The sequence below is a fragment of the Chlamydomonas reinhardtii genome, chromosome 10 (genome assembly GCF_000002595.2).
Source record: "Chlamydomonas reinhardtii strain CC-503 cw92 mt+ chromosome 10, whole genome shotgun sequence".
NCBI classification, from domain to species: Eukaryota; Viridiplantae; Chlorophyta; class Chlorophyceae; order Chlamydomonadales; family Chlamydomonadaceae; genus Chlamydomonas; species Chlamydomonas reinhardtii.
This window is the reverse complement of record NC_057013.1, coordinates 1,090,155-1,099,449: the sequence shown is the minus strand read 5'-3', so window position 1 is coordinate 1,099,449 and position 9,295 is coordinate 1,090,155. Positions and strand designations below refer to the sequence as shown.

At 67.9% G+C, this 9,295-nt stretch overlaps 2 protein-coding genes across 2 annotated transcripts in view; one reads left to right on the top strand and one right to left on the bottom strand.

The window, feature by feature from the left end:
* The window catches only part of CHLRE_10g425501v5 (uncharacterized protein), an 18,502-nt gene extending 13,398 nt beyond the window's left edge, over positions 1–5,104 (bottom strand). The window contains exons 1-9 of the mRNA XM_043066543.1: positions 4,771–5,104; positions 4,442–4,504; positions 4,008–4,156; positions 3,366–3,687; positions 2,623–2,742; positions 1,843–2,390; positions 1,066–1,597; positions 769–852; positions 54–521 (exon numbers count right to left, since the gene is read on the bottom strand). Of these exons, the coding sequence (XP_042919940.1) occupies positions 54–521; positions 769–852; positions 1,066–1,597; positions 1,843–2,390; positions 2,623–2,742; positions 3,366–3,687; positions 4,008–4,156; positions 4,442–4,504; positions 4,771–4,884 (2,400 nt within the window). The 5' untranslated portion in view covers positions 4,885–5,104. The remainder of the gene's footprint in view (positions 1–53; positions 522–768; positions 853–1,065; positions 1,598–1,842; positions 2,391–2,622; positions 2,743–3,365; positions 3,688–4,007; positions 4,157–4,441; positions 4,505–4,770) is intronic.
* A 150-nt stretch (positions 5,105–5,254) lies between these two features.
* CHLRE_10g425450v5 (uncharacterized protein) lies at positions 5,255–9,230 on the top strand. The gene is made up of 8 exons (XM_043066542.1): positions 5,255–5,470; positions 5,808–5,834; positions 6,085–6,163; positions 6,471–6,626; positions 6,856–7,153; positions 7,342–7,559; positions 7,831–8,072; positions 8,322–9,230. The coding sequence occupies exons 1-8, from the start codon at positions 5,387–5,389 to the stop codon at positions 8,610–8,612; spliced, it is 1,395 nt and encodes a 464-aa protein (XP_042919939.1). The 5' UTR covers positions 5,255–5,386; the 3' UTR covers positions 8,613–9,230.
* The last annotated feature ends 65 nt before the right edge of the window (positions 9,231–9,295 follow it).

Sequence of the window (9,295 nt, the reverse complement as noted above, 5' to 3'; positions counted from 1 at the left end):
TCGGCGGCGGCCGCCGCCGCCGCCGCTGCGGCGGCCTTGCTTGCAGGGCCCGCCTTGCCGCCGGCGCCCGCCGCCGCCACCGCCGCCAGCCTCAGTTTGCCTGACAGCAGGTCGCCGCCAGCGGTGGTCGGCAGCCGGCCGCGCCAAACACGCGCCGCCGTCAGCGGCCCGTTCGGTTTGATCACAACCGGTGGCCGAGCCGCCGCCGTCGCCAGCCGCTTTTGAGGCGCCGCCGCCATCACAACCGCCGCCGCCGCCGCCGCCGCACCACCACCACCGTCTACATCCATCGCGGCTACGCCGCCACTCGCACCCGCCTGCTCCTCCTCCTCCTCTTCCTCCTCCTCCTCTTCCTCACCGCCGCCGGCTGACGCCGGCCTGGCGGGCTGCGGAGAGCCCGCCCGTCCGTCGCCATCGGCCAAGCCGTCCGCCTCCTCGGCGCCCTCCTCGCCCTCGCCCTCGCCGCCCTTGCCGCCCTCCGCGTCCGCGCCCTCCCACAGAATGCCCTCCTCCCAGTCCTCCTGTTGCGCGGGATGCGACACACGAGCTTATAACGTTCGGCACCCCGCCCCTGCCTACGACTTCACTTCTTAATTAATCATGAATGTAACCCCTCCGAAAGAAACGTGAAAGGCGGGCATATTGAATCCATCCGCAACCTGCGCACATCAACGGCACCACATCTGCACACACATACACACACACATCACACACGCATGCTCTTTATGCTCTCTAACAGAAACCACGCACACGCTCCCGCACACGCACCTGGAACACGGGGTACGCCAGGTCCTCAGGCACCAGCCCCAGCATGTGCGGCGGCGCCGAGGACAGCGCCGCCAGGTCGTCGGCCTGTGGGGGTGAGTGCGAGAGCATGTGGGTGTGCTTATGGGTTAGCGGCGAGCGTACATGCACAAGCGTCAGAAACGCGCAGGACGGTGTTCGCAATCCAGTGCCCTCAACACACACACACACACACACACACACACACACACACACGCACACACACACACACACACACACACACACACGCGTCGTCTTTCTTTCCCCCATGCCCCCGCCTACCAGGTAGTCGTCCCCCAGGTCCCCCGGGTCGGGGTCCCAGGCCGCGCTGTCCCGCCGCCGCTGCAGCCGCAGCGCCGCCGCCAGCTCCGCCGCCAGCGCCTCCGTCAACGCCGCCGGCACAATCTCGTACGGGTCATCATCAGTCCCCAAGGGTTGGTGCGACTGGTGGGGCCGACCCGCCGCCGCCGCCGCCGCCGCGGCGGCGGCCGCCGACGCGGCCGTCACTGGGTCCGTGGGCTGCTGCGCCGCCGGCGGCGGCGCGCCGGCGGCAGCGCCTGCCGCCGCCGCCGCAGCAGGCGGCTGCAATGTCGCCACTGGCGGCTGCGCCGCCCCTGCCGCTTGCGGCTGCTGCGCCGCCGCCGGCTGTCCCGCAGCAGCAGCAGCACCGGCGGCCACAGCCGCCGCGGCGTCGCCCGGCGCCGCGGGCCCCGCCGCCGCCGCCGGCTCGGCTACAGCCGGCGGCGGCGGCGGCAGTAGCACCATGGGTCCGGGCACGTAGCTGTGGATGGGGCATTTGCTGGGGTCGCAGGGCCTGTGAATGGGAGGGCCGCAAGCACGCGTCATGCCATTCAATAGACGAGTTCAATAAGTTTTCAGCAACAACCTTATTAAGAGGCGCAAACCGGCAACTCATCCTCCAAACGCATTCCCCAAAGCCAAACCGACGCTAGGCACCAGCACTGGCACCGGAACCAGTACCAGCATCAGCGCCGGCACCGGCACCAGCGCATTCGATGTCCCGCTAGATATGCTGCACGAGCGCACGAACACACGTACCTGCGCGGCCGGGCCTCAACCTCCGCCGCCCGCTTCGCGCCCTCGCCGCCCGCCGCCCCGGCGCCGCCGCCGCCTTCCAAGTCCTCGTCCTCAAACTCCAGCTCCAACTCCTCCTCCGTCGCCACGCCCGCCGCCGCCGCCGCCGCGGCCGCCTGCGCCGCCGCCAGCGCCGCCGCCAGCTCCGCCGCCTCGATTTCCGCCTGCGTCTTCGCCGCCGCGCCCGGCCCAGGCCGCATGAGCGCCAGATCGTCAACCAGCGCCGCCGGCAGCCGCCCCGCCGCCGCCGCCCTCCGCTGCTCGTCCAATTCTGGATCCAGTTCCAACGCGGCGGCGGCCGCCGCCGCCGCCTTGGCGGCCTCGGCGCCGCCGGCGCCGGCCCCGGCGGCGGCGGCCTCGGCGGCGGTGGCGGCGGCCTCCGCCACGGCGGCGGCGGCCAGTCGCTCCCGCCGCACCGCCTCCGCCGCCAGCCGCGCGGCGTGCTGCTTCTGCATGCGCAGCTGCCGCTCACGTGCGGTGGCGGCGGCCGCGTAGTTCTCCGCCGCCGCCTCCTGTATACGAGTTCGGCATGGAGGAGCCAGGGCCCCGCGACATTGCTCGAACAAGCCTCGACTTCGGTCCAGGCTCCCACTATATCCCTAACCCCATCCCACCGACTTAAGTACGCGTCATCTTCCTCCTTATGTTTCATACAAACCGTTCGCATGAATGGCTTACCCCCACCCCAACCCCGCCTCATCCCCTACTCCTCTGCAGCACCAGCCAGCCAAACCACCCACTCACCCGGATGTCCGCCGCGTGCCTGTCGCCGGTGAAGATGTGCAGGGTGGTGTGGCGGATGACGCGCTCGCCGCTGGGCAGCACCGTCAGGTACTCCACACCCAGCGCGTCCTGCCGGGCCTCCTGCGCGACACACACCATATGGGAGGAGAGGGCGGGGACCAGCGGGGGAAGCGGGGGAAGCGGGAGAAGAGGGAGAAGAGGGAGAAGAGGGCAAGGTCAGGGGGCAGCAGAAGGTTAGGCACGACGAGCTGCCCAAGCCAGTCGGTCCGATCCTATCGGGGGCGGGGCATTCCTTCCGCCCGATCGTTTCGCCCCTGCAGTCCCCGCCCCTGCAGTCCCCGCCCCTGCAGTCCCCGCCCCTGCAGTCCCCGCCCCTGCAGTCCCCGCCCCTGCAGTCCCCGCCCCTGCAGTCCCCGCCCCTGCAGTCCCCGCCCCTGCAGTCCCCGCCCCTGCAGTCCCCATCGTGCGCCATGAACCCCGTGACCTGCCACACACCCCACGTGTGCAGTTGCAAGCACGGCAGCTGCCTGCCCACCGCTGCTGCGCCGCCCCCGCCCGCTGTGGCGCAGTCCTGTCCAGCCACCTCTTCACATGCGCGGCCCTCCCACCGGCAACCCCAGTACCCGCATTCTTTGCCCCAATGGTGAGTGGCGGCCTGATACAAAACCATACCTCCTCCACACCCCACCTTATCGCCGCCACTCCCCTCCGCCCACCCAATACGCCCACCGCCCGGCGCTCACCGGGCTGTCAAACGCCGCCTCCAGGTCCGCATCCAAATCCACAGCCGCCGCCACCCCTGCCACCCCTGCCGCCGCCGCCCCTGCCGCCGCCGCCGCCCCTGCCGCAAGCGGCACCCCCGGCGCCATGGAGGGCACCCCAGGCGCCATGCGGAGCCCTGCTGGAACCGCCGCTCCCGCCACCGCCGGCTGGGCGCTGCCGCCGCCGCCGCCGCCGCCGCCCGCCGCCGGCGTGTCGTAGTCGTCGTAGTCGTCGCCGCCGCCGCCCGCCGCATGCTGCTGCTGCTGCTGCATGTAGGCCTGCACGCCCAGCGAGCTGTGCAGCCTGTGCGTGCGAGCGTGCGTGTGTGTAGGGGCAGAAAGACTTATGCAAGGGAGCCCGCATCGGTTGCTTGACCCATACAACACACGACCGGCGCTACGGGCCGCTCAGCACACACACCACACAGACGCGAGGCGCTGTCGCTGCCCCTTGCGCTGTTGCGCCCGGGTGCGCCACCGCCCTTGTGCCCTTGCGCCCTGTGTCACCATGCCCAGTCCCCTGGCCCCCGACCAGCGGCCGCCTCCCGGCCAACCCCAACACTTCCGCCCCCATAGCGCCCACAGCCTGCATATGCCGCGCACAGCCACGCACAGCCGACCCACATGGGCACCGGCGGCGCGGCGGCTCGCGGCGGGGCGTCATAGTCCTCCACCTCCTCCGTCTCCGCCTCGTAGTTGACCGCGCCCGCCACCGGCATCACCATGGCCGCCGCCGCCGCGCCGTCGCCGCCACGGCCGTCATCCGCCACCTCCTGCGGGTGATGTTGGTGGCGTTGACAGGCTCTATCACCAAGCCATGGTGGGCATTGCGTGTGCAGGCGCGGCAGATTGTTGTGTACGAGTGGGGTGGCTCACCCGCCCGCATACCCGCTCGCCTGCCCCGCAGCATACCCCGGCGCGGCGGTGTTCAGCGGCCCTGGAGAGTGGCAGCGTGCGCGCCACACGCCACCGGCGCCAGCAGACCACAATCACCACATCCCCGCCACTGCCCCACCGCCACTGCCGCCCCCACCCCCCACTGGCCCGCCCAGCCCCACCTGCGCCAGGTTGTCCTCTTTGCCCAGCTGCGCCGCAATGGAGCCCAGGTTCTGTTTGGCATCCTGCGAACACGCACGCACGCAAGCACACGCACGCACACACACGTTCAAGCGAGCACACATGAACGAGTGCATAGCAACGCCTCCACGACTAATGCTTTTGGGGGGCGAAGGTTGGCCCGAAAGCGGCCCCCGCTGGGCCCCAGCGGAGTGCGCCGCAACCCGGGCACGGATGGAATGCGTAGGCAGGCAAGGAAACACCAACTGTCGTGGAGTCTGCACGGCCGGCGATTTGCCAGCGTTGACCACATGAGCAGCATAGCGCCTACCTCGTCGAGGTAGTCCACGTCCGCGCGGCCCTCCTCGTCAATGTTGCCGAACAGAATGCTCCCCATAATGCCGCCCCCATCCTCCTCCTCCCCATCATGTCGACGAGGTGGCATCCTGACGACCGACCGCCGCTTTCCTCCCTCTCCTCAGCTCAGCTGCTGTCCGCGCTGTGTTGGCGCCGCATGCTGGGCTGCAATTGCAGCCTAAGAATGTTGGAAGGACTATAACGATGCTCTTATCATGTTATTCAGCACTGCTCAAGCCCTACGTGTGGGGCTCCTATCAATCTCGCGCCAAACCCCGCCTACGTTGCCGACAGGCCAAGTAAACTTTTTACCTATGAACACAAACGTTACACTCGAGTACAGCAGGAAGTGCTTGGTCAGTCCATCATTGCACCGGACTCATGTCGCGACTCTGGTCGCGCAAGTGCACCACACGCAAAGGCTCCCCAACAGCTCTCTGACCAGCATTATCCAAACTCTCGTCACCCAAAGCAATAAATAAATGAACTGCTTGCGTCAACTGCGGAGACCATTCGGTCCAGCTTGCCGCACCCGACACGCGAACCATCGACTTGCGCCCGTCGGGACCGGGAGCGCGCGCAACGTCACAATGGCAGCTGCATCACCTAAGACGGCTCTTGTAGTGGGAGGCGGCTTTGCGGGGCTCGCCGCAGCGCAGGTCCTGACCGAGCAGGTGGGGCAGACGTGGTCGTGGTCACTTGGCGGACTGACAGTGCTTACAGGGCGGCACTGGGCCGATGCCAGCCTCCCGCTAGGCCTTGGCCACCCCCATCTCAGGTTTTCCGCACAAATGCCCTATACAAAGCGCGATAGAGCTTGATAGGTTCAGCGGCTGAGGGGGCACACTCACACGTTGGTTGCGGGGAGCGGGGGGCGTGTTGCAAATGCCGTGGCCACTTGCGCTGCCGTCATCTGACATACCATAACACATGTACACACACACACACACACGTGCACACATACACTGTCTTTGCGCTATGTTTTCCTTGTGCTCTGTAACACACATGCAGGGGCTGGAGGTGTTGCTGGTGGAGCAGGTGCGCAGCGGCGGTGCGGCGGTGCGGCGGTGCGAGCCCAGCTGACCATGGCCCTAGCCCATGTGCCCCATCCGGCTGCTGTTGGGGCCAGCGGCTGTAGCTGTGCCCGGCGCTTGCTACTGCGGCCAGTGAACTTTGCTCTGTGCTCGCATGTCGACATTGTGCGGGGCGCTGTCCTGATGCCGTGAAGTGATGGATTCCGCTCCTCTCTCTCGTACACCCGCTCTCAGATGCACATGTATGTGTGCAGGGCCGCGGCCTGGGCGGGCGCATGTGCACACGCACGGCGACGGTGCCCGGCACGGGGGAGCGACTGACGTTTGACCACGGTGCGAGCTGGTGGCTGGTGTCTGGCGGCTGGCGGCTGGGGGCTAGGGGCTAAGCGTTGCTGCTGGGGTGCGACGAAAGCTGTGGGATGGGGCACGGGCAGGGGGATGAGAGCGGACAACAGCGCAGGCTGACCACGCCGGCGTGGCGGCAGCTTCTGTACTGCTAGCAGCGACTTCTCAATGGAGCACCACCGCTAACAACACGACACTTACACCCCACCGGTCTTGATGACACCTGACCCCGCCGCCTTCACCACACACACACACACACACACACACACACACACACACACACACACACACACAGGCTGCCAGTACCTGACGGCGCGCTCGCCGCAGTGGGACGCGGCGCTGGAGCGGCTGCGGGCGGCGGGCGCGGTGGCGGCGTGGGAGACGGGCGGGCGGGTGGGCACCGCCGCCCTGACCGCCGACGACGCACTGGACCTAGCCAGCTTCAGCGCAGGTGAGGCAGAGAGGGACTGGGGAGGTGGGGACGCGCGTGTTACTGTGGGACATGGGAGCGCGTGTGGGTTTGGGTTGTGCTTCCTTCCAGCAGCTCTGTTCGCACACGTGCGCAGTCGCATGGGCTCTTTGACCGTGCTTCCCCACAGTACACACTGTCTTGCACGTACTATTTTCCTTGCACTCCATAAACACACTTCGCAACCCTAACCCACACTCCTGTCCTCCAGACAAGGGCAAGGAGCTGCTCGTGGGCTGCCCCACCAACAGCGCAGTGGGCCGGGCGCTGGCCACCGCCGCCGGCCCGCGCCTCACCACACTCACAGGCACGCGCGTCAGCGGCCTCGCCTGGGACGGCAGCGCCTGGCGCGCCCGCGCCGGTCGGCCGCCGGTGCTGTCGCTGCGCGTGACGCCCGGGCGCGCCGGCAGCGCGGGCGGCGCGGGCGATGAGGCGGCTGGCAGCACGGCTGGCAGCCCGGCTAGCAGCGTGGATGAGAAGGAGCGTGAGCGCGAGGAGGTTCTGGCCGGGTGAGTGGTGCAACGAGGAGTGACACGCACGCTGCTTGCGTGTGTTTTTTTATCGGGGTGAGGAAGACGGGGGCAAGCGGCTGGGCGGGAACCAGGCGGACTGCCTAGTGGAATCTTGCTGGTGTTAGCTGGAACCGTCTTAGCTCGTCCTTATCTGCCTTGTTCGTACGGACTGTCGCACCACACAGTCTGGAGTCTCGCACCTTTGACCTCGTCATCACCGCCATGTCGAGTGTGTCAACCGCCAAGCTGCTGGGCGGCGGCAACGGCAACGGCGGCGGCAATGGCGGCGGCAATGGCGGCGGCAATGGCAGCGTGCCGCTGGCGGCGGACGTGGCGGCGGCGGCAAGCGCCGTGCGCGCCAACGTGTGCTGGGCTGTATTGGTGGCGCTGAAGAGGAAGCTGGGTGCGTGGGCCGGATTGGGGGCATTGCTGAGGGGGCTTGGGGCGGGTTGGGTAGGCAGGCGTGGCAGGGCCGGTCGTGCATCCAGCCCTAATGCAATGCTGTACGCTTACGCAATCTGCACCTTGACACACGACACGCGTACGGCACACACGGCCCCGCTCCATGCTTTATAACCCACTGCCGAGAACCCACCCTCCGAGCTGGCCCGCCCCAGCCCCGCCCCAAACCCTGTCCCAACCGCTCCCTGGACCCCCCGACCCCACCCGCGCAGACCTGCCCTTCGACGGCGCGCTACTCAGCCGCCCCGACCCCTCCGGCGGCCCCCTGCCGCAGTACGGCGCCATCGCCTGGCTCGGCCGCGACAGCACCAAGCCGGGCCGGCCGCGGGTGGCGGGCGGCGCCGGCGAGGCGTGGGTGCTGCATGGCGGCCCCGGCTGGAGCAACGACCGCGCGGCGGCGGCGCCGGAGGCGGTGGCGCGGGAGCTGCTCGGCGAGCTGGCAAAGCTGGCGCAGGTGCGGACCTGCTTCTCAGCGGTCTTGCAAGGTCGCTTCAAGGTTTTATTGGGGTTGCTTGGAAACCATTTGCTAGAGATGCAGCATTGTGTCTTTGGCCTTCTCGCCTAACCTTGTTTCTCATTTCCTCGTTCACACAGATCAGATTGCCACCGCTCCTGACTGTGACACGCCATAACCTCTCTCTTGCAACCCCACGGTTCACACGCCCCCCAACAAACGTTGGGTGCATGGGACTGGACCTTGCAGACGGAGCTGCTGCCGGAGCGCGACGTGCTGCACATCGAGGCACACCGCTGGAACAACGCCTACCCGCTCAACCCGCGGCCGCCCGTGCCGCCACCGCCTGGCAGCCGTGCCGCCGAGCTGGGCCCGGGGGTCCTGGGCTTGGGCCCGGGGGGGCCGGGTCTGGGTGGGTTTTACATGCTGCGTGCCGATATGGCGTTGGCGGCGTGTGGGGACTGGGCTAAGGGGCCGCGCGCGGGCGACGCGTATGTGAGCGGGTGGGAGGCGGCGCATGCGCTGCTGGCGTCGGTGTGAGTGGACTCAGTGGAGGTGCGGCCGGAGGCGGAGGTGGAGGAGGTCACATCTCGAGGTGACGGGTGGAGGCGGGCGAGGGCTTGCTTGCAGGATGGGTGTGGCCGTGTGGTGTGGCTCAATGGTGGGGGCTGGGCGCTGGGGGCTGGGGGCTGGGGGCTTCCAGGCGTGAAGAGGGGATGGTGACGGTGTCTTCCAGGCTGAAGTAAGGGGTTGGTAACTTGGTCGCAACCAACAGGTTCACTCACCGTTTCGCCGATTGGAAGGAACAGCCGCATGCGTTCAGGATGGAGAGAGGGGTGCGTGGTGGATGCCAACGGTGATTGGGGCACGGCTGATTGCGGCTTGCGCACGTCGTCTGTGGTGGCGGCAATGACAGGGAGCGAGATCACGTACCAACGCGTCGCACTGTCGCAGCATGGGGGCCAGTCATGCCACGGGCATCCTGGGAAGCAAGGTACCGCAAGGTGATCTTGGGAAGGTAGGGAGGGTGGCGTGTTGTAGGTCACGACCGCCGTGAGGGCGTGCTGTTTCCCCGCAGAAAGGCGGTGGTGGCAACGATCAAACCGCGGACCTATGGTACATGTAGAGTGGGGCAGGGAATATTGGATGCTTCAGATGGGGGCGATGGGCAGTGCGCTGGGCACACCGCACACAGTCAACCTGACCCCGCGCGTCCCCGTCAT